The following is a 25,305-nucleotide window of genomic DNA, read 5'->3' as shown; positions in this document are numbered from 1 at the left end:
CCTGCCTCAGGCGTCAACCGTATCTGTGGATCCCCAAAACGCTATCTTTCACGCAGCCAATCAAAAATGTGGATGCCTGAGAGGATCGGCGACAAGCCTGAGGTCTCACTGCCTTAGGCATTCACCAATACGAATGTCCCCCATTCTATTTCCACTTTCCATTTGAATGTCACTTCGCTTTCTCCTCACTTCCACTCATTCCTGCATACTGTGTCCTTGTCTGCCCATTTCGCTCCCGCCAGTGCATAAATTAGCATCATCACCCCACGGGAACACTCTGCGGGTGCCGACCGTCATGTTGGACATGCACTGAGCACAATTCATCTTTGCTCCACTCTTATCAGGTCGACCGCATTGACCATCGGTACATCGTATACAGATCCTCCATTAGTCATAAAGACCTATTTCTCGATTTCACTCCTTTCGTTGGAGTCATTAGATATTATCCTTCACATACTCAAATCTCAGACCTTCTCTTGAATTATTTCCCGAGTCACCATGTCTATTTTCAACATCCTGTGTGGTTGCGTGACCCGCAGTTCCCCACTGTCATCTCAACCGCCGCCTCAGCCTCGTCATCAACCACCCCAAAATAGAGACAATGGCACCACCACTTATAATAACGTCAACAATAGTCCCCCGGAGATAGATGATGAAGATGGCTACAGCCCTGTCGTCCCATTACCAAGATATACCCCACGGCCCGTGAGCATTCGGGAGAAAACCCTAGAAGCACACATGCAGGATCCACCCGTCTCATCCTCTGACTACGCCAGCAACTCTACATACTTCCAAGATGAGAAGGATCGTCTCGCCTTTGAAATGAGCTCTAATCGGAACCACAACCCCGAGGACCTGACCTCAGAGGCCTCGTCCGCTATCTCTTTCCCCAGTAGTTACGGGAATACCTCTACGGCAACGAGGGACACGCCGCCGCCGCCGTATTCGTCTCGCGGTGTCTCTCCTGCACCGTCGAGGTCTATGTCGGTGTCTTCGTCTGGGTATCCACTGCCGCCGCAGCAGGTAGCTATGATGCAGATTGCGCAGCCGCGACCTGTATTCCAAAGGCGGGACAATTTGGTCCGGAATGTGTTGTCGCGAAGCAGTTTCGATGAACAGCATGAGTCCGGGAGACCGCGGAGGTTCTCTTGGGAGAGTCAATAACTGGCCCTCATAGTTTTGTCATTTGAGATATCAGGGCATCGCTTGGGGAGCTTTGTCTTGTCTTTTCTCTTACCTCTTCCTACTCTATCCACGCTGCTTCTTCACCCTGCCTCTTCCCCCACAGTCTTTTTATTTTCTCTTTTTCCTTTATTGCCTCGATACTATTTTTTGGCCACTAGAGCACTGCATATTTATACGACTAATGATGGACCTTGGGAGGACTTTCTATCTATGCATGGATATGGGTAATCGGCGTTATAGGAACTATTGTTCGGCTTGATCTTCGTCATATAATGAGACTACACAGGACATAATACATATACATATATACTTATTTAAAGCCAAGCGACTTTTTAAATGTGAGATACTACACTTTATTAAAACGCTCGAGTAAACAAACCAGCGCGTGAAACACCAACCAGCTCAGTCATAACAAGCGAACTATAAGACCACCAAATCATATTGACTCGCTATCCGCTCCTGCACATGCTTGAGTAAATACCCACAAACCTGCGCCGGAAACTCCAGCAAACTGAGAATGCGTGGATCGTCGCTCTCCTCCAGGTACATGCAAATTGCCACGCACTCGGACTTGGCTCGCGTGTCCATCCACCAGACATCAAAATCTACTATGAGGGCCAGCCACCAGCTGAGAATAATCAACGCAGGCGGATCCTTCTTCAGTAACTGGTCGTAGTACTCCGGTAGCAGTCGGCCCATGTAATTTGTATAGTGGGTGAAGGTCTTCATGCTTCGCTCGAGGGAGAGCAATGGGGTTAACATTCGCAGAGGCCAGTGGTAGGGATTTGTTTCCTCCGTCGTGGTATCGTCTATGCCGCAGATGTCGGCCAGTTCCGGATGTAGGTCGACGCGTCCGGGACGATGGTCGTCGTAAAGGGGGTTACCCTCGCGAGATCGTCTGAAGACATCCCACCACATGCTTTGGGTCATCCAGGGGACCGTTAACTGGAGGAGGTGGCGCAGACCGCTTTGGAGCATCAGCCAGTTTAGGGATTCGGGGTCGTCGGAGAAGACGAAGGAGCTGCGGGGGTTGTATTCTTCAAGACTGAAGGAGTGGATGGTCATTAGGAGACAGGCCGAGTAGAGGGGGTCCATGTTGTGTGGGCCGACGGCAGTGGAGATCTCCTCGGAGTACTGCTTGATGGCCTTTTGCCAGTGGTATGCCTCGACCATCGTGTATGTGTTGTCTTCGGGGTAGATGCGACGGAGATGGGATGTTGCTGCGCCGATGATGGCGTGCATGAGGAACGGTGACTGGAGACCAGTTAGGTTTTCGATGGCCTGCTGAATGGGGATATGGCAGGAATACTAACATCGAACGCCAGCTGTATCATTTTACCCCTCATCATGTTCTGACTACGCTCGGAGCTGACGGTAGGGGTCGTGGCTTCATGGAAATGGTGTAACGCTCGAATATTAGAAGACAGACGACCATTTCTAGACTTCATCTGTAGCAGCTCGTCTATCTTGGACGAGACTGCAAGCAGCGACATTGTATATGCCGCTGATTCCTGCCCAGTCAAACCGGGGACTTTGTCGATAAAGTAAGATATAACACCCTTGCTGCGCGCAGAGTTAACTTGACCAGCGTCATAACTGCAGTCAACTCCATGCTTTTGGCATCGCAGACAATGGGGCTTAGTTTCGTCACACTGGGATCCTTCAGCCCTATATTCCTCCGAATACAAGGAGGATCATATAAAAGTGGCGAGTACCTTAACTCTTCGTTGCTTGCATTTCACACATCCAGCGCGTGACTTCCGATGTGCTCGACGGGCATGATAGACCTTCCCGTTACCATCTTCTGCGCCCGATGTTTGGTACAAAGGCACACGAAAGAGGCTCTTCCGGCCCTGTAAGGTGCCCGGGAGTGTTATGGGGTGGATGCTGTGGGACTGGCCTTTCTCAGTCTGCGGAGACTCGTCTGCAATCACTGGCATCGCTTTTTATAACCGACTTTCCGTCAACAGCTTTATAATAGACATGTATGGAAAGGCAGGGGTCGAATATTAAGACTTATTCCTCCTTTTCTCATCATAAATGAGAACGAATGATCAGCCTTTCGGTGGATGTGAGAGGAATACGAGGACTCAGCCCCGTCGTCAGTGTTCCCTCCATCATGGAACATTTGTTTGAAGCTTTCCACACCCTCATTGGCGTGAGACACACCGCCTTGAGCCACAAAAAGAAAGAACATGTTACTTGTAATCGTTGATACTCCGTCTGATATGGCACTTCTGGACCATCGATCTGGACGGGGTATTTTTGTGGATACTGAAGTTGACCAACTGAACGGATGATCAACCGACACGGGTGGGACTTGACCATCTCCCGAGGAGATCCAATGACTTCCAACTATTGAAAGTTCCAAGTCGAACGCCTTATACCACTCATGCACAATGAATTCTTAAATCGCAAATTGTTCCTTGTAGGCATCGACTGTTCTGTCTCAGGGTCTTGGCGAACCGACCGCTGCAACTTCAAGTATTGGGAGATGCATGGTTGTTAAGCATGAAAAGTCACGAAATGGATGCCATGGGGATATGTGCATTATCTCTGGTGTTCACACGGTAGTTGGGGCTATAAATAAGGGTTTTCGCATGGACCATGTCACATACTACTATAGCATAAAGCATTGCCGACTGTCACGTATACACGCCGCTATTCCTAACCGGGTAGCTCTCGTATTCGGCCTTCAGGATCAACCATCTTGATGTATCCTCGGAATGTTTACTTAATAGCATAGCCCGTGCGCATTGAACAAATCAAAATATTGAATACTAATGTCGTTTTCGAAAAAAGACTAATGCTCATTACTTTCATACACATCTAGAACGACCCATCAGCTAACCAATCTGCGCATTGGAGAAGTCCATTTCTGTACCAAAATGTCAGTAAACCTTACGGGGCCCGAGGCAAGAAAGATAAGTGTCTGAACATACCCGGATGTTCCGCCTGGAACTTCTTCAGAAGATCCATCTTGCGCTGCTCATCGCTGCTCATGCCGCCGATTTCCTTCTGTCGCTGATCGTACATCATCTTCTCAACCATAGCCCTGGTCTCCCCGTCCAAATCACTCAACTTCGATGACTCGGGCGTGATCTTACTGACATCGATCTTGGGCGCAGAAGTCACCACATGCGGCCACCACTCGACCTTATTAACCTTGTCCAGATGAACCGCCACTTCCTTTCCAGGCGGTTGCGATGTCGTCTCCAGTGTCCATGAGCACTCGTCAAGTATAACCGGGTGAGGAAGGTCTCCCTGTGAAACTCTTAGCTATCCCATCCTCACTGCCCAACGGTATCACCGGTTAGGGCGTGGCCTACCTCGATAATAGGCTCCTGCCCCTTAACCGCCACCTTGATCTTAGTCTTGGTCAAAACCACATCCAGATCCCTTCCCCTAAGATTTCCCGGTACGGGAATTATCACGTCCACGTCTTTGATTGTCTGCGTCCACTTGTATGGCAGCTTCGCTTGCTCGGCGTCTTCCTTCGCCTTGCGCTCCTTCTCCTCGCGCTCGCGGTCGGCCAATTCGGCGGGGTTGGGCTCGCGTTCGGCCTCGGCAGAAGACATGGTTGGGTTTGGAATTTAGGCGCTTTCTCGAACAGTTTGCGGTAAGTTGGCCGATGCTAGTGGTTCTTAGTACCTGACTTGTTGCGGAGTGGGATGGTGGGGTAATGAAATGGGTGGGTTGTGGAAAGTATAGGTGTACGTTTGGAATACCTTGACAGGAGGTTTGATAAAGGGCTTTAAATTTGTGAGTTTTCCGTGAACCGGCTAGAGGATGTGAAAGGACAGGAAAGAGATTCAAAGTGTTCGTTGTAATTGTTTTGGGCTTTTGCTCTCTCTGTTGGCGGGGCCGTTCCGCATGGAGCTGGAGCTTACTAGCCTGTTTCGGGTGCTTTGCTATTGTGGATGCTTCAATGCTGTCATTCCGCGAATTATGATGAACAGTGCGTATTTTTTTTTTTTTTTTTTTTAATTATTAATATAAGAAATTTAATAGTATCATGTAATTCGACTGGGCTGGCTTGTCTATAGTAGCAAGCATCCCGATCTTCATAGGGTATTCGTAGTTAACCTGATATGCACTATGTGATCAACCGGTAAGAAAAGAAAGCATTACTATATATGCTCGTGAACAGGAAGATAAAGTGACATGATAGCGAAAAGAATCATGACTCGTATCATCACTCCATATCTCCCCCTGAAGGCTAGGGCAGTCAACACACCTGGGGGACCACTCACTTAACCTCGGAAAGGAGAGAAATGCAAAAAAGCGGCGAATGTGCATAGATTCACGCAGTCAGCTCCGCACTTACTCTATGCTATCGACCACGTCCTCCTCAGTGATAGGTCCCATCCAGGGTGAGCCGTCGAAGATGCGAACATGCTGCGGAGATTGAGCATTTTGGTGAACATCTTCCATTTGCTCAACAGATATTCTTGGCTCCTCGACGGAGTTGAAGAACTGACCCGCAAATTCCGCAACTTCGTTTGCCATCTTAGTCTCCAAAATTCCCTCCAGCATCTGCATATCTTCTTTCCACTTTTGTTCTCTTCGTGCTTTTTCCTCTTCTAGCCGACGGCAGGTTCCGTCTCGCTCTCGAAGTTTGAGGCAGTTCGGGCATAAATAGTTTACCTCGCAGTATGAGCAGTTACATGGAGGATTTGCCTCAACGCAGTCCTGACATACGTGGACCGAGCAGCTCGAGCACTCACGTAGGACACTACCACACCTCTGTCGTTGATCGCCGACAGCTCGATACTGCGGGCAGAAGAACGATTGGCAACCCTGCCACTTGGCCGCATCTGACTGTGATTCACAACCAACGGAGGAACGTGACGAAGAGCGAGACCGGTTCGAGTTCGAAACCGAGACACTTCTGAGTCGGCGGTGCACAAGAGAGATGGGTCCTGGCGGGTCGTCAGCGCCCTGCAAAGTGTGACTACCAACATCCGGGACACCATCTGCAGGGTTATCCTCGGTGAAACTGCTTGCAGTAGAGTCGACTGCCCGGTGAGTCCTGTACGGCAATGCAAATTCGGTTGAAGAGCTTATTAACGGAACATGCGGCGAAGCATAAGCACTGGTGGTCTGTTGAGCGCTTGCTCCGGGCCGATTTTGGATAGCCATCTTTTCTAGAGTAAGGTCGCGGTATCCACAAATGCGTAAGCGGAGACCGCGTAGGTCATGTTCAATGCATAATGGCTTCGAGCAACTCTTACAGTGTACCTTCCACTGGGGAGTGTCATAACATTCCTGGCATAGATTTCGAGGACAAGCCGTGGGTTCTCGGTCTGGAGGCCCCAGCAACCATTTCATCATAGCTATATGTCCCGTTTCGAGAGTGTAGTCGGGTTTCCGTGGATCACCGTAGGCATACTTGGGGAAAGTCTTACTCCACTCTTGCGCCGAGTATTCCAGGTCTTCCCAGCCCTGCCCACGGGGCAGAGGCGCCGCTCGCACCTGGTCTACATCCCGGTTAGGAGTCCCAATGCTGATACCGCCCCCGCCGGAAAAGATAGGTTCTGTACAACACCAGTGAAATTTCAAGACAGGATGAGGAGCTGTAGTGCTATTATGATCCAAGGTATCGCTTTCAGAAGTACTTGCTAGGGGGTCCAGCATGAGGCAGGGGGATGTGGTAGCGCCTGGCGCCCACCAGAAAGGTTGCTTAGTCTCCCCCGAGAGCGATGAGGGGCGTCGAGGACGTACGTAAGGCCGATCATAAGCACAACTTGCACAGAGCGTCTTACGACATCCAACACAGTGCATTAGAACACTACACTGTTCGCATCTTTCCGGAATCTCCTCGTAGCAGTTGTCGCAGCGGATATTTTCCACGAACCGCTTATGGCTCCAACGTGAATGGGCCGGTGACATTTTACCCTCCCCAAGGTCCCTGCCTTCTCCTGTCCCTAGGGATTCACCATAGCAGCCGGTCTCCTCGTGTTCCCACAGCTTACCGTCTCTTTTGGGTGGACGGCTGCTGTGATCTACAGGGCCGATCCAATTCTTCGACCGCCATAACCGATCGAAAACCACCCAGACCTCCGCAGAGCCTTGCGGGACTCGCATGGAGACGTAGCCTCTCCTCCTATAGCATCGTCCGGCAGGAGTCGAACACCACGCGGTATCGGTCCAAATCCCAAGTTTATGGCAGAGATTGACTAATTCATGGGTTGGTTCTGAGTCTGAATCCTTCCGAGTTAACGAAGAAGAGAGGTAGGGTCGTCGTCGGTGATGTCGGCATCGATAGGTATACAGACTTTTCAGCGCAAGACGCTTGGTAGATGAAGAGCTACCGATGCTTTTTTCCATATCCACGTCGTATTGGAGCCCAAACATTGTCAGATACGGAATGATATGGTATTTGAGAGAGACATTTTTACATCCCCGGACAGAGAGATGTTCTAGTGTTTCACGCCGTGAATACAAGACAGTCGATATTAGAATCTGCCCAGACACCGCCGTATTATCCAACTCTAGACTCCTTAAACACGGGCTGAACGGAACCACCACATTCATCAACAACTGGTCAAGGGCATATGGCCGAGATTGTCGTGGTACCACCACTGGCTCCAGAGTCCCTGGTATGACAACCCTGAGGGGTGAAGAGGTGCCTGAAGGGAAGAATAGACGAAACGACAAGTGCTTCCATGCCGTGGGATAGGATCTAAGAAAGGACCGGAGGTAGCGGGAAGTGTGGTAAAGTTTCAGAATGGAGTCGGTCGGGAGTTGAAGTAGCAGGGATTCGAGGAGAGGAGCATGAGTTGTAACGACTCGTTCGAAGGTTGAGAGAGAGCGTTGGGCGGGGATGAGCGACTGTTCCAAGGCGGAGTCAACCAGCACCTGCTGGTGGTGACCGGCGCTATCGGCCATGCTTTCAGGTGCCTGATCCTCCTATGGACTGGCGGTCAGATCGTGGGCGAGAGATGTAGCAGCGTAGTTTATTGCCCTTGTCTCTTCGTCTGTTGGTCACGCTGTTGCTATTGCTGCCGCTGAAGGTCAAAGTGACGCGAGGTCGCGAACACAGCGGAGATTGCGGAAGATGCAGCGCATCATAAGGAGAAAAGAAGGAAGGCGACACAGCGCAAGGAGGGCGGTATAGATTCAGGAGTTGGACATCATGCGAGGCCATCAAAGGGAGAATAAGATACGGTAATACTGGCTGATGGGTGGCTTTGACAACTCACAATTGGGACAAGAACCAACGGCCTTACGGCCGGCAACTGCCCGCTTGCATCATGTGATGGGTCGACTTAAAAAAGACTCTTCACATTTTTGCGACCTTCCCTATTCGAGCCGTGAAGATAGTACTTCAATTATTTAATAAATAATATAGAGACCCTGAACCTCGATAGGGTTGAATACTATTTGGTCGATCTATGGAGGAATAACCCTTTTTCTTTCCATTTTCAGATGTTGACCTTCACAAACATAGGGTATATATTATAGTTTCGTCAATCCAATGGATCTCCCGGGAAGTTTAGTGCCGGTCTATTGAATCGCCCACTGTATATCCCCTTGCAATGCCCTTGCGTCCTTCCACCACCAGCGTATCGTCTGCGGCGTCCTCTTCATACTGAATATCGAAATCACTTCCCAGCCCCTTCCACGTCCGTTGCGATCGAAGAAATTCGGCCCCTGGGGAGAAGGTCCCGCCGATCATAGCCAAATCCCCTTTGGCCCGTTTGGCTAGCGCTCGAGCAGCAGAGGGTCCGCTGGCTGCTGACACTGCATCCTCCGCTGATGCTGAAACGCGGGGTGCGGGATTCCGCATCGGCCTTGAGTGCGAGACATAGCGACCGGTGCGCAAATCGAACTCAGGTGGTGCAGATTCGGAGTCGGACGTATTCTCTTCCTCATCGGCGGTCACACCATCCGACAATGGAGTCTCATCCTCGTCCACGTCCTTGGTTTCGTGGTTAGGTTGATTAAGAACGCTCTGGAAGTCACTCTGCCAGGCTCCGGTCCAGACGCGCTCGGCATCCCCCTTGAGAGCAAGCTCCAGCTCAAATGGGGTGATCACTGGCTTCCAAAAATCTTTGCTGTCAACTAGGGAACTCTCCCAGCAACCGATGACCACCCAACCATCAATTTCACTGAAATTAGCCACCTTGGCTGCGTTCAACTTCCCCACCACAAACATATAGCTCTTCTTGCCAGCTTCCGCGATTTTTTGCTTCACGTGTTCTACAATATGTAGATAATTCTTCACGCTGAGCGTATTGACTAAAATTCCGAAGATTGGTGCAGTGCTGAGACGGGTCAAGGTGGCATATCGACGCCGCAAAGCGATCGCAGTCGATGCCGGCAAAGGCTTGACGTTTTCGTTTTGTGGGTCATCCGTGGGATATATATGGATGGAAGCAACGCGGGATGCCAGCGTCATGAGGAGCGCCGTAGGAGGGTCTGAAATGTGGAAAAGCTGCCATTCGGATAATGAATCAGGAGTCTCGCGAACCGAGTCCGGCACTGTTCGATTGGGGATCGCAGACGACGGGTTGTGGACCAAATCAGTAGCAAACAAGTCGGTGTAACCTTCATTCACAAGTCGTGAGTACACCGCAGGGATATGGTCGGTGTATGTCACATCAGCTGCGAGGATGACCTTTGTGGTAGGATCAGGGTAGGTCTCTTTGAAAGCGCGAACGACGGGGTCGATGGGAAGAGGTTTATGTGTGAAAATGTAGATCACCGGTAGCCTAGACGTTGGAGATAGGCATGAGCGGCCATAGTGTACGACGACATCTGCATTGACGTGCTCCGCGGCCACCTCGTCAACGCAGCAAGTCCCATAGGACGTATCGGCTAGGATATATAATTTTGGCGATGTCTCCGTAGTATCCGTCACATTGAGCTGAGAGACCGAATGGGATAGGCCATCCGAGTCTGCAGTACCACTCGCTCCGTCATTCTGCGTCTGAGAAACATTGCTGTCTGTAGCGTTGCGTTTGGCCAAACCGCGACTAAGCAATTGAAACACCCGTGGTGCATCCGGAAGCATATCATCGGGAAACTGAAGAGCAATTCGCTTATACCGGGCCTCTCGGATCTCCTTCAATGTGCGATCAATATCATAAGTGATTGATAGCTCCTCATCCGACAACGCGCGTGGTGCCTCTTGTGTAGTAACCGGTTCGGTGGCCTCAAGAATCCGATCATCGGGGGTTGACAGCACGGGGGCTGCTGCCATTTCGGTAGCCATCTCGAAAAAGTTGATGATATCAGTAATATAACGGATTACAATGGCAAACAATGTTGACCTAGGGGAGATCGTAGAAATAGCGGGAGTTGAGATTGTTGAGGATTTTTTTTTTTCGGTGATTTTGGGAGAACAGAAAACACCCCCACTTCACCCCGCCGTTAAATTCGAACAAGAGCCAATGGCGCCGATACCAATTACTGATGATGGTATACATGAAATACGATGCCTTCTCCCTCTAATTCTCTACTTTTTTTTTTCATCCAGAGTATCTCTGTCCTAGTGGAAGGGTCAATCGATTAAGTGCAATGTGATATTTTACCATTGTTAGAAATGTATAATTTTTATTATGTAGGTAGACATAATCGCCGAACTATCAAATACGCACGAAAGGGTAAACGTGCTGCATAGAAGGCTGCCTAACCTACAAATCCGCCCGTGCTGGTTCCCCAGCCCAAACACGTCGAATCAATTCACGGATTGGCGCGCGCTCGATCTCCCGAGGGTTCCAGTAGGGGTTGCTAACAGCAATATCAGCTGCCTTGTCGATATCTTCCTCCCTCATGCCAAAGTCCTTAAGACCTCGCTTGACTTGCAATTTAGACAGCAAGACATTCAGGCCCTGGATAGCATCTCCATTGCTATCGGGAAGTGCTTCAGCCAGCTTCTTCATTGCCTCTGGAATCTTCGGCGCATTGTAAGAGATTGCATGGGGCAACACTGCTGTATGTGTCTCTGCATGGGGCAAATTGAAACTGCCACCTAACGTATGGCATAGTTTATGGTGGATAGACATACCCACACTACCAAGACAGGTCCCGCAGAGCCAAGCTCCATACAGAGCTGACGCCCGGGCAGATTGGGATGTGGGGTTCTCGACAATCTCAGGAAGGGCTGATGCTAGTGCGCGGGTACCCTCGGCGGCCATCAAGTTGATGACCGGGTTAGTGTTACGGGCATAGAGTGCTTCGACTAGTCGTATGATAACCGTTGAGCTTTCGAGATCATATAATGGTCAGAACAGTAGCAGGTTCGTGAGGACTCACCGGCATGAGCAATAGCATTCACACCACTGGTAGCACTCATTGCTGGTGGCAGCGTCATAGTAAGGTCGACATCGTAAATGACAGTCCCAGGGAGGATTTTAGGATCTGAACGTGTCTTCTTCAAACCATCGGCCGTCTCACCCAAGATAGGGGTCATTTCACTTCCCGCGTAGGTGGTTGGAATGCAAATATGAGGCATACCCGTACGGATGCTGATGGCTTTCCCCAACCCGATGGTGCTTCCACCGCCGATAGAGATGACCAAATCAGCATTCTGAGACTTCGTATACTCGAGAGCCTGGTCTGTAATGTGTGTAGGAGTGTGCATCGTAGCCTGAGTAAAGATACCGGCTACCTTGCCCTTGAGGACGTCCTTGACCATCTCCGCTTGGCTGAGCTGCTGTGGTGTCGACAACACCAGCGGAGCCTTCAGGTTGAGTCTGGAGATCTCATCGGGGAGTTTCTGGAGAGTACCACTGCCGAAGACGACTCGTCCAGGATTCGCGTTATATTCGAATGCATCCATCTTAAGAGCTCGGTCTATCTTTGTGTGACGTTAGAAGAAGAAGATAGGAAATCACAGCGGGACAATCAAAGGGAAACAAGTTGATTTATATCTAGTTAGTGCTATGACGGTTGACCGATATAAGTACCGAGATCCAATGGGTTAGAGGAAGCTTTGATCATCATGAATAATCTCTCTGCACCCCACACCCCACCAGTAGTAGGGGACGGTCCTGCAAACAACCGTCAGGCAAATGCCTCTGCCGTGGGTCCTCTTCGCGGGGTTCCTGATTTCTCGGCAGCTGCTGCTCTGATCTCTTCCGGGAAGGCCGATTTATAAGGGAGAAGGACGGCGGAGTTCCTCACCTCGGAAATCCCCCGGTCCGTAACAAAATTGACCAACGTCACATGGTTAAGAGGGCTAATTTGTTCCTCGACCCAACGGATCGATGGAATTGACGTCAGGTTCAATCATGTAGAGAATACTTGCCCATATTGACATATAAAGCATTGGGTAAACCGACTTAAGTTACATAGTACTATAAGATGCAAGTGTTCCGCCCTTACATCTCACCAAATCTAAATGGTTTCTTCGCATAGAAAACTCCCCCACGCTATGCATCCCTGCCGTGCAGTCCGTTCCTCGCATTGATTTCCTGCAAGCCAGTTCCCTTCGTGCAGGAATGAGTAGTAGCAGTAAGAACGACAGGATCAATCAAGATCATAGAACGCCATTACATGTTGGCCGCCGCTGCGATCCTTGCCTTTGCCCTTCTTCCGTTGTCTCTTCGCTTCGTCGGCCCGCCGACGTTCTCCATCACTATCGTCCGAGTCATCATCATTGTCGTCGTCGCTGTCTTCATCACTATCTTCAAGCATGTGCTTTTCACCAGCGATAGCGCCATTTGCCCCAGATCCGACTGCTTCATGCCAAACCTTGACCACCTGTCCACCACCACTGACCATACGTCCTTCTACATCAAATCCTAGACCGACAACGCCCTCCGTTTCATCGTGCATGACCTCTGACACAACTTTGTTGGGGCCAATCCTGACGAACTTAACACCGCCACTTCCGAGACCAACCGCGACCATCTTGCCCTTTCCGAGCTCATCAGGAACCATCGTGAGGGTTTCGAGAGACTCTCCTTCACCGCCGTTCCGCTGAACGTAGATGCGTTCGTCTTGATCATCCCATGCACCCTTTTCCCAAAGGGTAAGGACCCCACCGGAGCCACCCACAAGCACTTTCTCGCCGCGGCTTGTCCCGGTAGTGGCCAAGCCACCGACATACACGGAGCTGACCAATTCTTCTTCCTGGTCCTCACTGCGCACCATCACCCCTCGTCGTAAATCCGTCACGGCCAATGTAGTACCCCCAGTTGATACCCATTGCTTGCTAAATCCAGAGGTACTTGTATCCGATGCAGGCAATGGGGTGATAGACGAGATGTAATCATCGTGAGGGTGGTGTGTCTGTTGCGGTCGGGCCGAGACGCGGGAAAACGGAAGGCGAAGGTCATATAGATGCAATGCGCTCGAGTCAGTAGCGAGAAGGAGGGTTTGGGGGGAAAGCGCATGAATGACGGTTGGGGCATCAACGGAGCTGCAGAACAAAAGATAAGTCAATAGAAGTCCCCCACTCACTGCTTGTCCCACGAAACTATATATATATATATATATTTGACAGCCATTGTAAGACTCACCCATCTTTCTCCGGGGGAATTGCAATCTTGTTTTCCACCACACCGGTCTCTGCCTTTGCAGCTTTAACCAATCCATCTGTTCCAGCGGAGTACAGCGATTCACCGTCAATTCCAAACGTTAAGCACCGACAGCTGCCCTTATGTCTTCTCGTCCTCCACATCGTATCAATATGTCCTCGGCCATTTCGCGATGAGGAAGTCGACGCCTGATCGTCGTCACTGTCCACTTCATCTGACGGAAGACGGAAGGTTTCAACATGACCGGAGGCAAGCCCAACGGAGACAATTGGCTCCTTGGGGTGTATAGCCTGCGTGAATAGATCCGCAGAAAGCGGTAATGTACAGACTGTGTCAAACATAGCGATTCAATGAGGGAAAAACAGGTCACCAATCTTCCCTTTTTTTTTTTTTTTTTATTCCCCTTTGGAGCTCTTGGATAAACCTTGGAAGCTCGGATCGATTTCCCGCTTGAGCAAGTACGGGCCGATGGATCTTCCGCGGGCGGTTCCACCTGTTAAATATATATATTCACTCGTTTGGTCGATCATCTACTACTCCATATACTGCTGCTACTTATTAGGATTGGTGCTACAGTACTCTGCACAATATAAATCCAAATATAATGAAAGACTCTGTCTCGTCAATTTGTCCTAATTGAATACAGACGAAGAAAAGAACGCGAATCACAGAGAATGTCATAAAATCAAATCGAGTCAAATCCCCTGATTCTGCGCGGCAGAACCAAGGCAAACAGAAATGAAAGAAAAGAGCAATGTATCGAGACATCTGTCCTTGCTAGGGCCTCTATCCAGAACGTCTTTTTCCCATGCTATGTACATGTTCTCGCTCAATGTTTCCAATGCCAAACCCAATCGGGCTAGCCTTGACTGCCCCTAAATTCTGGCACTTAAGCTGGGGCGTCGAAAGTAGAGCCGATCGGTCCGAACTTGATGTTAGAGTAGGTCACGGTGGAACTGCCGTGCTGCGCCTCGACCGTCTCAGGGTCACCGACGTGTGGCTCGCAGGTGCCACGAGCGACACCGGGGGTGCTTGCGTCAGCGTCTTCTGGGTAGCTGCTGTCCAACCACATCATGCTGGAATGGTGGTCATCCCAGACACTGAGAGTTAGGACCATAGAAGACAAGGCATCGCCCATGCCCTTGAGTCCTCCGTGCTGCGTAAAGATGTCGTCGTCGCCAAATGCCGTCTTCTGGGCAGTGCAGAAGTCGGTGGTGATCGAGTTACCAGTGACACCTTCAACGTTCGATGCGGCATTGGCGATGACCTTACCGCCCTGCACGTAGAAGCGCTTGATCTCCGACAGGGCACCGGAGTCAGTGCCGTCGGCAGTGATGAATTGGGTCACCACGGTAACTGGGGAAGAAGAGTCGACGAGCTTGCCGGGGCCATAGAAAGACTCATTGCCCATGCGGTAAGCGTTGAAGTCACAACCATCAGGGTCGCAAGTTCCGCCATAACGATCCGCGGAGTAAGTTCCTCCACAACTATCGCCTTCACACATGGTCTGAGCGGTATCATCGCAAGGATGGGGCGTGTAGGCCGTAGAGATGCTGTTGGCTTCCCAGATATCCATCTCGGGGCAGCAGGAACCGTGGCCACCAACACCGGCATTCTTGTCGCTGTCGGAGGGCTCCCATCCTTCCACGTTGGCCTGATTTCAATTGTTACTATCTTTGGCCGAAAAAATCAAGGCGGACTTCTTACCTGACCGTTGATAAACTTCAAGTCTCGTGGGCACTGTGAATCACAGTAGCCAGTTCCATACTTGGCACCAGCCTTGTTGGTTGAGTACTTCGCGACACCACCGTCGGCGTCCATGGAGACGAAGTAAACGGCGCCGTTCAAGCCACAAGGAAGCTTGGAAGCATCCACATCAAAAGTGAACTCATTGTTCAAGAGGTTGAATGTCTGGTATGACTCGTCGTCGTCTGCCATCAGGTACAGACGAGAGCCGATGTTGGCACCGGTGACAAACTGGAGAGTCAGGGCATCGCCGCTGGTGGTAACACCGTAAGTGCCCTCGTAATCGGCTCCGTCCAGCGCACAGTTCGAAGCGCAGGATTCGTTGTCAGGGCAGAGGCTGGCATCCCACTTTATGTTGATTCAGTCAGTCAGATGTATATGTCCCTTTGGGATAGATGTGTGGATGGAAACTTACAGTGTTGCCGGTGTAACAGTTAGTGGAACCGTCAACAGAGTGCAACCAACGCCAGTTGGAATCAAGCACAACAGAGCCTTTCTGCTCAGTGCAAGTGCCACCAGCAGCACACTTTTGCCAGGTCAAGGAAGGGTGTGTTTCCGCCGTCAAAGTTCCAGCCTGCTGGGCTTGGACAGCAGTCCAAAAGGCAGAGAAGAGAAGTGCACGTTGATGCATTGCGAATACTCAATGGAAAGAGAGAATGGATTGAATTGAACTCGTTGCTGCTGTTGCCTGTCCTGCAGAGATATTATTCTGATCTTGAGCAGGAGGCGTCCGGTCTTTATATAGCCTGTCTGCCATCAAAATTAAGAGAGAAACACCCTGGTGTTCATTTCGGAAAAATTCCTGTACGAAGCCCTATCCATACTAGCCGGTGCAACGGACCGCGATGCCGCTGAAATGACCGTTTCATAGAGATTGAGGAAGCCATACAGGAGCCGCCGGGATCACATGAGCATATTGCTGTTGAGGTACAGCCAAGAGTGGAGCCTGGAGCGTTCATGACATATGGGCAATGAGCACTTGAGGACTGTTGGCGCGCAAGGGCTGTAGTTGGTCTGAGATGGTAACGGAGTATGCTCCGAAATAATGCATTAAGCAATATCCTCAACAGTTCCGGTTAGAGAATTACAGGAAGGGGAAGAACCATGGCCCTTGCTAATTTCCAAGTCTGTCCGCAAGGTGAGGAGATGTGATGATACATGCTTTTCGGGTCGGCGTTCCGACCTAAAGAGACTAATAAGAACTATACACGAAGGTATATCCTACTGCCAAAAGCTCGATTCGATCAGGGAAGGCGCACGAAACTGGTGCCATATTCCCAACAGACATCCTGCTCGGGTGAATGTCTTCTTCACGATTGTCGCTCCGGCTTGTCCGGCCAATTCTTCCTTTGCCGGAGACTAGGCATTTGTGGTAACCTCAGACCGGGTATAGTAGATCGAATCTTGGTTCTAATCCTGGTTTGGGAAGTCGATCGGCAAGACGAAACTCCCTATAGATGTGGGTTAAGGACGAGGTGGTCTGATGCGTACTAATTGGTCACGATGCAGATTCTGAAGCATTGAGTGTTGAGATGAAGGATTGACCCATCATTAAACGCCCTGGATAAAACCCTGCCGATCGCCGGAATGCGGGGGAGAAGATCCATCAATGAAATCAAGCCTCGCGGCGCCCTTGACATGTCGGCACTGTTGTTCGTGGAATTGTGGCTGCCAGATGGCGCCCGGGGAACTTGGCATATCGTGGCTAATGCAACCATTGACTCTATTCCAACCAATATCAAACCCGGCATTCTTCGATCAAGGGCACCGTTGCAGAATCGGGGTCTTGGAACACATAGTAGGCGACAGCAGCCCTCCGTGCCGTTCTTGTAACTAGAGCATCTCGTGGTGCATAAGAAATATGCAGCTAGGATCTTCGGTAATTATCCGCGACAGTTATCCCTGTAGAAACTCATCTCTGGAGCAATACGATTGTGGTCTTTCAATACAGCCAGTTGTGAACTTGTGACCTGATAGGTTTGTGGGGCTTGGTACCTTGCAGATCGTTTCCTTATCCATACCTTCTGCCTGATTATCCTTCGGCAGCTGTCAGATTAGAAGACCAGACTTCATATTTAGCCGGTATTCTGACCCCAAAATGACCAGACGGAACATTCATCCGTATCACTCTGGTGACCACTATTAGGGTCTTGGCCATTATCCTATCGCTTAGACGGAGGTGGGAAGAGAAGAAAAAAAACCCCCCAAGGACCCCTCCTTGGGATATTGTAATTTCATCGTCGCCACTTTGATTCGATATGCCGTTGTCGAGGGGGACATACAATGGAGGACCTAACTTGTCCTCTCACCTGATTCTTTTTGCTCTACGTCTACGAGTGGGCTTTAGCTCATGTAGACATCCTATTTGATTGTCTCTTTCCATTAACCCTGCATCCTTTTGCCCGATCACCTGTATATCTCTAACAGGACCCTAGTACCTATTTAGAATCACATATAGCATAAGTCTAGCCTGTAACGAAAAATTGTAAGGGAAGGTAAGCCGTGGAATGCCATGGGAATATTCTGCACATGGCCGGTCCTCTTTTGCTTCTTTGATATCTACTCCGAATATGGAAACATGAGTGATAAAACCAGATGGAGCCTCAGGCCGACGAACCTCGGCTTAACAGTAGCCCCACTACTACTAACTACTAGTCAGATGAATTCCAATCAATGATCACACCCGAAAAGGAAAGATGCAGCCGAGACGGACCGTCGGCACTCCTCTTCATTCTTCCCTTCACTCCACCCACAGTCTTTCATACTTTCATTCATTGAGCACCGATTGATTCATTTGTTGGTTTGAAACCATAGACGAACTTAGACATACACTTAGACATAGAGGGTAAAAAGGAACTTTGCATCATGGCATGGTATAGCCAGACTGTCGACATTCTTCGCGATTCGGTTGCGAACCACCGCGCCCAACTTCCCGTGCTTGCTGCGACAGGGGCCTCGTTGACTGTGGGGCTCCTCTTGCGATCCCTTCTCACCGATAAACATCCACAAGGTTCTGTCCTCCATTGCCCCCGAGCCATAGTCTCGTCCTCCACGTTGGTGGCAGAGAAGGGTGAAATTCCTCTTCCAAACGATGTGCTCCCGGGGGCTCGTGATGTGCCGACTCCGTATGGATCGATGCGAGTGTATGAATGGGGTCCACTAGATGGACCGAAGGTCTTGTTTATCCATGGTATCACCACGCCGTGCATTGCCCTAGGTGGAGTGGCGCATGCTTTGGCAGACCAAGGATGTCGAGTTATGCTATTCGACTTGTAAGTAGCCTATTGGTCTATAGCTCTGTCTAGACCTTGACAGGTAGTCCTCCTTCGTTTGTTTTCTTATCTAATACATGGCGACTCAGGTTTGGAAGAGGCTACTCGGATTGCCCGTCCGACCTCCCTCAGGACGATCGACTCTTTGCAACCCAAGTATTGCTTGCTTTGAGCACATCTTCAGTGTCATGGACCGGAGCTGGTAGTGGTAAATTTAGCCTAGTTGGGTACTCCTTAGGAGGAGGGATAGCAGCGTCTTTTGCATCGTTCTTCCCCCAGCTACTTTCTTCACTGGTTTTGCTTGCCCCAGCGGGCTTGATACGTGACTCTCAGATCAGCTTTCAGTCACGACTCCTTTATTCCCGCGGCCTTATTCCTGAACGTGTCTTGGGATTCCTTGTCGGCCGTCGTCTCCGTGCGGGCCCATTAACTACCCCGAAACCCAAATCCCAAAAGATTAACGCCGCGGATGCATTGACCGAGGAACTTCCCTCGCAAGGAGGCGCTCATACTCAACTGTTGTCTCGAGCGTACCCACATGTTACTGTGCCCGGAGCTGTTAAATGGCAAGTTAACTGTCACGCTGGCTTTGTCCATGCTTTCATGTCCAGCATGCAACACGGGCCGATATTACAGCAGCGCCAGCGGGAATCATGGGAGCGCCTTGGTGAATTCCTATCTGCTCAGAGCAAACTATCACCCCAAGAGCAGCAGGATAACGGCCTCCCAAGTAACAAGGTGGTTATTATGTGTGGCGAGCATGACTCAGTTATTGTCAAGGACGAACTCGTCCCAGATGCCACATCCGCTCTCCAGGGAAACGTGGAATTCAGATACTTCAATGCGGGACACGAGTTCCCCAGTACAAAATATGATGACGTAGCACACGCCTTGTTGGAAGTGTTACATTGATAACTGTCTTGCAGCTGGACTATATGACAGGAAACCCCCCCTCTTCCTCATCGAACCGAAGGGCCTGTCGGCCTGTCGTTTGTCCTGGGTATGTGCCCTTTGTATCTTTCCGGGCACTGGGCTGTGTTATGATTGTCCAACCTGATAGACTTGTACATAGAGTGCCCTTTGTGGCCTTATAGACCTCTCGTGGTTTTTTTTTTTCTCTCTTTGGTTAAGCTTGGAATACAGAGTAGAGTTCCGTGATCATTTTTTCAAGATTTCGTCTGTCGCGTCGAGTTGACTTGAGAGCCGTGACACATGATCAGACCGATCTTGCATTCGCGCGCGAGCAAAGTAAGGTTCATCTGCAGCGGGTGACTGGGAGAATCGATCGACCACACTGTTGCTGCTTCCGTCCGGTACATGACTTAGATCTCCTGCACTGAGACCCTTGTTCATGCCGTTCGCCACTCTGCTAGGAGCACAGAAAAGTCAGGGGGATGGCCATACAAATGGACAAGGAGTGAGTCTGACCTGGGGAGTTGTTTGCTTCCAGAAGGCATTGTTGGTAATAACTAAAACTCAACCTCAGTCTATGCCACCGGCCTTGTACTGAGATAACTTGACAGTTATACAACTGTGTGCCAAAGCGACTAATGGCACTGTTCGAGAGAAAAAATTGGTCGGAAGTGTATTTTGTTAGCGTTGCAATGAAGAGAAACTCCGAGAGAGTACAATCAACGAGCTTGAGTGGTAGAAACTGCCGTCTTTTCTATATATCAGGTTTGGTGTTGCTGTGTTGCTAACCTTGTGAATGTGCTAGGGAAAAGCGTGGAAGGATTATAAGTTTATATACTACCTCGTCGAGGTATATATCCTGCAACTGCTTACAAAGGGAGCCTGACTTTTTTTTTGATACAAGAATAGAAAGACGAAGCCTCTACGATAGCTTAGCTCGGAATCGACAAAAAAAAAAAAAAAAAAAAAAAGACTCGCTTGCGGGTGAGCAACGCAGAGATAGGGATCTTCGGCTTGACTGCATTTTTGGGCATCGTATCTCTAACCGTTCAGTCGGAACAGCCCCGATGATTATCTTCATTTACTTTGAACGGAGAACCAAGCCTGTTTAGGTCCGCCACATGGTGAGATGGGGCTCTGCCCTGCATATGCTTTTAGCAAGTCCACTTAACGGGACCCACCCAAGGCATTGCCATGACGGAAGCTACAAAATTAGTTTCACGGGCTCTAGACCCAGAAGGGGCTGGTTTTCCGATGATCATTTGGGAGGAGGGGGTGGAAACTGGGATATGAAGTCAGACTGGTGCCAGGTTGGGGTAGAGTTGGGATCCGGAATGGACATTCTGGGGAACCCATGACCGACAGGTAGCAGGCGCATCGGCGGCCAAGGAGGAAGCATCATCCTTTCGGTATGCAATTCGGGATCCAACAAGGCTAAGCGAACTATGGGGTAAGGAAGGTCTTCAGGATGAACACCGAAATGTCGTCACCGGATGTGTGAACCATGAAAGAAGGGGTAAAAGTGTTGAAAGTTGAAACGCCGACATCAGATTAGGACTCACTCGACACCCCAGATGGAAAAGCTTCGTCACGAGTCTAGACCGAGATTAGAACCTGTTCATGGGTAGGATAGGGAAGGGAAGGGAAGGGGGGTCAGCAACGAACCGTTTGAAGCTTGGACGGAGATCGAACGGACGTGGGCCAACGTGGTTGATTGCTTTAGTGGACTGATCATGCACTGCCACAGCTGATACTACTAGTCGTAGTAGTAAGCTGATACCTGTCTCTGGGATTTTCTAGCTCAGTACCCACTCACTCTCTCTCTTCGCCCCCCCTCTACTCCAAAATCACCCTCGAATGATGAATCCTTTGATTGCTGTTTCGGGTCAGGATCGCCAAGGACACGCTTCCCCAACGTGCCCATTAGAATGCTGTTCCGACTCGAAAAATACATTGGCAATAATGCGCAGACAGCGTTACTTGCAGACAGTTAGGGCTCCGCTTCTCAATTATCTTAATCACTCTCGAAGAATGTGGAAATCCATGCCAAGGAATACTTTTCCCATTTGCGAAATTGCGACCGCACATGTCTGGACATTTGACTTCCTTACTGTGCAAGAATCTTTGCCCTTGTTTTCTTTTTTTTTCTTTTTCTCTTTCCCTCATTACCATCTGATTGCGTCCCTCCTTCTGAAAATGCGCCAAGTCATGAATATGGGATAAGAATATTGATCACCAGTTTAATGTTTACATCTCTCACATACTCTGGTTGTCACAGACCTTGTTATGCTTCGTTGACGACGTGAATTTGAGCCCTGGTCCTTTAATCAAACGACGAGCCTTCTAATTGCTAGGAAGAACTTCTAAGTTACGCCTCGTTCGCGTTGCGGGTTTGCCTGCAGAAGTCAGGAGCTTGACTCGTCGAAAGGGGCGTTTTTTTTTATGCCGGGGTAACCGAAATTGAGATGGCCCTGAAAAAGCAAATCTGCTTCTTTTTCTTTTCTTTTTTCTTTTTTTAATTTCCAAATTTGGTACTAACGACGACGGGACTCAGGTTCAAGTCAGTATGCCCCCATTATGGTCCTTCTTAGCGGGCAATCGATAGATGATCCGCGGAGCTAGCCTACTAGCCTGCCCCTTTAGCAATGGCTTACCATAGAGCCGGGTATGTGATCTCGCTCTAATCACGTAGCCGAAAACATCTTGTGGCCAAGACACAACCGCAGCACACGAAAAGGGGTACATTGATTCGACTCGTTTGGTTTCTTGCTAAGCGATCCCCGATTGACTCTCTCTCTCTCTCTCTGTCCATAATTCAATCTAATGCAGGTGTCATACCATGTTTGTGCGCCGGGGAGAAAGGTTCGTGGCAGTGTTTTAGCCTCCCTGAACCAAAGAGAAGCACTTCCGCGGGGAAAGGACGCGCTCGGGCATCTTGGTTCCCAAAATAAATACTCACTCATGAGATGGGATTGGTCGGTATGCTAGGGGTCCCCGGTCGGTGATATCAATTATTTTGATTGTTATCGACACGGGCGTGCATAGTCCCGCTTTCCAACCATGCAAGGTACGCGCTTGGCCCGAGCTGCGTCAATCCAGCAACCTTATCTTCTCGAGTTGAGCATGAGCTGGTGTTGCCTGACCAGAAGCTCGATCTACAACCCTGCATGAGCGTTCACTTTGTTATGTGCGTACGGTGTAGCGCGCTAGTATGGAGTTCAAGGGAGCGCCTGCTGTAGGTCCGATCACGGATCTGACAGATCGAATTGCAGCAAACTGATAGCGATTACATGCAATTCTTTCGCTTCAACAGATATCTAGACCCCATTTCTTTCTCCCCACCAAGTACGCCATGCCGCGTGGTATCTCTGGCCAGGAACTCAAGAGCACAACGTCTCGAACCGAGCCGAATTATGGCGGCTGCAAGTATTCCGAGTTTAAACATGATTCACGGAAGCAAGGGGTAAACAGTCAGCTCCGCTGTCACAAAATATGTCCGTTCAAAGCGACTCTCGTAGTATTATTGCACTAATGAGGAGAATCTGGCGGACACAACCGAAAGGGAATGTATTGGGGCTGCTGATCTTACCTGAGCGAGAGAAGCGATGTCGTATGAAACAGCTAACTGAATTCCGGAGAATTAAGCTCCTTTTTTTTTTATTTATTTTTATTTTTTATTTTTTTTCTTCTCCTCTCCCGTTGGCGTTGCACGCCGTCCCTTGTTCTCACCCCTTTCCCAGGAAAAAAAGAAAAAAAAAAAAAAGGGTATAGGGTGATAACCTATGTCTGTGCAGGAAAGATGAAACACCGGCTAGATGCCCAGAGGCACTTGTGAGGTGACGACAGCAGCTGATGAGGCCTCTATTTGGCGAGCACTTTGACAAGGACGAAATGAATTGACAATCGGCTACTGCCGACAGCTCCACCTCTTTTGCTAGTAGTGATCTGTTTATGATCGCTCACCGGGTTGCTAGCCATCCTTGTCTCATCTCAGCGATTCGCATATTCGGTCTCTCGGCATCCTAGCCAAGGGTTTCCCTTGAATTGCTCTTACCAAGCGTGGAAAGTGTAGATTCTGGTCAGCGGACGCAGGCACTCGAGGTACTTCCCAAAGAAAAGACGAGTTGATACAAGTGGGACGCTAAAGTCCGCAAGGAAATGGCATCCGCTATACCTAACCCTCAACGTATTGCTACAGGATGTTGTCTATTGGTAGGATTGAACAACTAAATTTCGTGTATCCATCGTCCTTGGCCTAGACTTACCTGGAGCTTGTTTTCTTTTTCTTCTTTTTCTTCTTTTTCTTCTTTTTCTTGTCTTTTTTTTTTTTTTTTTTTTTTTTTTTTTTTTTTTTTTTTTTTTTTTTTTTTTTTTTTTTTTTTTTGTTTATTTTTCGCCAATGCATGTTTGAAGACGATCCCATGACCCAGCCTTGGATGTTCTAGTCTGGTATGCAACACACTCACGGCTCTACATAGCACAAAGATAGGGCAATCTCCCAATGATGTCGTATGCCTTTACTAGTAGTACCCTTTGAAAGGATGAGAGATGAAGGCGGTGCCCATCAAGACCCTGAAGTAAGTGGAAATTGCCCTCGGGGTGCCACGAATCCAGGAAACCGTTTTTAGTACACTAGACGACAGCCCATATCTCATGACTAGATTCCACCCCACGTTTTCACACCCCATGCTCCAGGCCCAACGCATATGGACCCAATGATGGCACATAGTGATTGCAGACACTTTCTAGCTGTCTCGGCCAAGGATGCAATCATTTGTAGTCAACCTCACCTTGTGTTACCCTCCCACATGATAGGGTTTTGATTTTGGCCAAATTCTGGAGTTGTTGATGCGAGATGTTTGCACCGTTAGCACATTCTTGAGCAAATTTGATACCCCGCCGTTACCGCGATAGCCGGACTGGCTTTGCAATCGCTTCTCTGAGGTCAGATGGCCTTCATGAATGCCAGATGCAAGACTTTTTTCCTCTTTCCCCTGCGATAGACAGAAACAGGCTGATCATGTCCGAGTGAGGTTTTTGACAGCCCTCTGTGGGATTCTCTCTGAGATGGTTTTCCTAAGATCTCGGTACTAGTTTTCCGGACGCTAGGAGAATGGTAAGAAACTCCCAATACGCGTCCTGATGCTTTCAGTATTCTGGGCCCTGGTAATCAGTCCGATGGAATAGGACTGATACGCAGTGAGGTAGACCGCTCCAAGACTAGATCACGGGGAGATTGCACTGGTGCTGATCATCTCATTGATGTGAAGTGACAAACGGAAACTTGCCTCAAGGCAAACAGCTAGGCAACCATGATGAGTTTGACTGGGTCAACTGATGGGCCTGCATTTTTACTATCTAGGTTAGAGATCACTCAGGTGATGACCAAGCCTGCAGCGTTTTACATAATGTTTTCCCACCAGGGAATGATCCCAGGCCACGTTTTCGCCAGGTCATTCCTATGCAAACAGGTTGATCTGGTTTTCCATATTGCTCGGCCCACAGGACACCGTCTGCAAGTGTGTGATGTCACTGTACAGTTACACGATAAGCCATGGCGAGCGACAATGACAGTTGGACGCCAGCCGTATTGTTCCTAGGAGAACTGAGAAAGCAGGCCCGGTCTCAGGTGGGACAAAGGTGCTGAGAATTGCCTGACGGCGGACGCTAATCAGGGCACTTTTTTTTTTTTTTTTTTT

At 49.5% G+C, this 25,305-nt stretch overlaps 11 protein-coding genes across 11 annotated transcripts; 4 read left to right on the top strand and 7 right to left on the bottom strand.

Annotated features, from left to right (window-relative positions):
• Window positions 1-179: 179 nt before the first annotated feature.
• Window positions 180-1,296, top strand: BDV38DRAFT_69589 (uncharacterized protein). Its single transcript, XM_032063787.1, has one exon. It carries the CDS (start codon window positions 499-501, stop codon window positions 1,162-1,164), a length of 666 nt encoding a protein of 221 aa, XP_031914393.1. The 5' UTR covers window positions 180-498; the 3' UTR covers window positions 1,165-1,296.
• Window positions 1,297-1,561: 265 nt separating this feature from the next.
• On the bottom strand, window positions 1,562-3,350 carry BDV38DRAFT_244319 (uncharacterized protein). Its single transcript, XM_032054310.1, has 2 exons — window positions 2,499-3,350; window positions 1,562-2,439 (listed from the first exon to the last, which is right to left on the bottom strand). Exons 1-2 carry the CDS (start codon window positions 2,676-2,678, stop codon window positions 1,606-1,608), a joined length of 1,014 nt encoding a protein of 337 aa, XP_031914392.1. The 5' UTR covers window positions 2,679-3,350; the 3' UTR covers window positions 1,562-1,605.
• A 6-nt stretch (window positions 3,351-3,356) lies between these two features.
• On the bottom strand, window positions 3,357-4,988 carry BDV38DRAFT_244314 (NudC domain-containing protein). The gene is made up of 4 exons (XM_032054309.1): window positions 4,914-4,988; window positions 4,515-4,819; window positions 4,128-4,449; window positions 3,357-4,063 (listed from the first exon to the last, which is right to left on the bottom strand). The coding sequence occupies exons 2-4, from the start codon at window positions 4,761-4,763 to the stop codon at window positions 4,032-4,034; spliced, it is 603 nt and encodes a 200-aa protein (XP_031914391.1). The 5' UTR covers window positions 4,764-4,819; window positions 4,914-4,988; the 3' UTR covers window positions 3,357-4,031.
• Window positions 4,989-5,150: 162 nt separating this feature from the next.
• On the bottom strand, window positions 5,151-8,420 carry BDV38DRAFT_244311 (uncharacterized protein). The gene has a single exon (XM_032054308.1). It carries the CDS (start codon window positions 8,074-8,076, stop codon window positions 5,509-5,511), a length of 2,568 nt encoding a protein of 855 aa, XP_031914390.1. The 5' UTR covers window positions 8,077-8,420; the 3' UTR covers window positions 5,151-5,508.
• A 16-nt stretch (window positions 8,421-8,436) lies between these two features.
• Window positions 8,437-10,511, bottom strand: BDV38DRAFT_244310 (2-(3-amino-3-carboxypropyl)histidine synthase subunit 1/2). Its single transcript, XM_032054307.1, has one exon. It carries the CDS (start codon window positions 10,403-10,405, stop codon window positions 8,684-8,686), a length of 1,722 nt encoding a protein of 573 aa, XP_031914389.1. The 5' UTR covers window positions 10,406-10,511; the 3' UTR covers window positions 8,437-8,683.
• Window positions 10,512-10,795: 284 nt separating this feature from the next.
• BDV38DRAFT_244308 (maleylacetate reductase) lies at window positions 10,796-12,310 on the bottom strand. The gene is made up of 2 exons (XM_032054306.1): window positions 11,449-12,310; window positions 10,796-11,374 (listed from the first exon to the last, which is right to left on the bottom strand). The coding sequence occupies exons 1-2, from the start codon at window positions 11,972-11,974 to the stop codon at window positions 10,827-10,829; spliced, it is 1,074 nt and encodes a 357-aa protein (XP_031914388.1). The 5' UTR covers window positions 11,975-12,310; the 3' UTR covers window positions 10,796-10,826.
• Window positions 12,311-12,336: 26 nt separating this feature from the next.
• On the bottom strand, window positions 12,337-14,055 carry BDV38DRAFT_244304 (WD repeat-containing protein jip5). The gene is made up of 2 exons (XM_032054305.1): window positions 13,659-14,055; window positions 12,337-13,558 (listed from the first exon to the last, which is right to left on the bottom strand). Exons 1-2 carry the CDS (start codon window positions 14,015-14,017, stop codon window positions 12,664-12,666), a joined length of 1,254 nt encoding a protein of 417 aa, XP_031914387.1. The 5' UTR covers window positions 14,018-14,055; the 3' UTR covers window positions 12,337-12,663.
• Window positions 14,056-14,235: 180 nt separating this feature from the next.
• On the bottom strand, window positions 14,236-16,053 carry BDV38DRAFT_292253 (glycoside hydrolase family 7 protein; the record flags this gene model as incomplete). The annotated part of the gene is made up of 3 exons (XM_032061974.1): window positions 14,236-15,330; window positions 15,384-15,770; window positions 15,838-16,053. 3 exons carry the CDS (start codon window positions 16,051-16,053, stop codon window positions 14,566-14,568), a joined length of 1,368 nt encoding a protein of 455 aa, XP_031914386.1. The 3' UTR covers window positions 14,236-14,565.
• A 428-nt stretch (window positions 16,054-16,481) lies between these two features.
• BDV38DRAFT_69537 (uncharacterized protein) lies at window positions 16,482-17,117 on the top strand. Its single transcript, XM_032063786.1, has one exon. The coding sequence runs from the start codon at window positions 16,581-16,583 to the stop codon at window positions 16,914-16,916; it is 336 nt and encodes a 111-aa protein (XP_031914385.1). The 5' UTR covers window positions 16,482-16,580; the 3' UTR covers window positions 16,917-17,117.
• Window positions 17,118-18,109: 992 nt separating this feature from the next.
• BDV38DRAFT_244299 (alpha/beta fold hydrolase) lies at window positions 18,110-20,123 on the top strand. The gene is made up of 2 exons (XM_032054304.1): window positions 18,110-18,694; window positions 18,784-20,123. Exons 1-2 carry the CDS (start codon window positions 18,288-18,290, stop codon window positions 19,604-19,606), a joined length of 1,230 nt encoding a protein of 409 aa, XP_031914384.1. The 5' UTR covers window positions 18,110-18,287; the 3' UTR covers window positions 19,607-20,123.
• A 1,059-nt stretch (window positions 20,124-21,182) lies between these two features.
• BDV38DRAFT_244298 (uncharacterized protein) lies at window positions 21,183-22,123 on the top strand. The gene has a single exon (XM_032054303.1). It carries the CDS (start codon window positions 21,464-21,466, stop codon window positions 21,827-21,829), a length of 366 nt encoding a protein of 121 aa, XP_031914383.1. The 5' UTR covers window positions 21,183-21,463; the 3' UTR covers window positions 21,830-22,123.
• The last annotated feature ends 3,182 nt before the right edge of the window (window positions 22,124-25,305 follow it).

Source organism: Aspergillus pseudotamarii (genome assembly GCF_009193445.1).
Source record: "Aspergillus pseudotamarii strain CBS 117625 unplaced genomic scaffold BDV38scaffold_21, whole genome shotgun sequence".
In the NCBI taxonomy this organism is placed as follows: domain Eukaryota; kingdom Fungi; phylum Ascomycota; class Eurotiomycetes; order Eurotiales; family Aspergillaceae; genus Aspergillus; species Aspergillus pseudotamarii.
The sequence above is the reverse complement of the archived record's forward strand: the minus strand, read 5'-3'. Positions and strand labels throughout refer to the sequence as shown.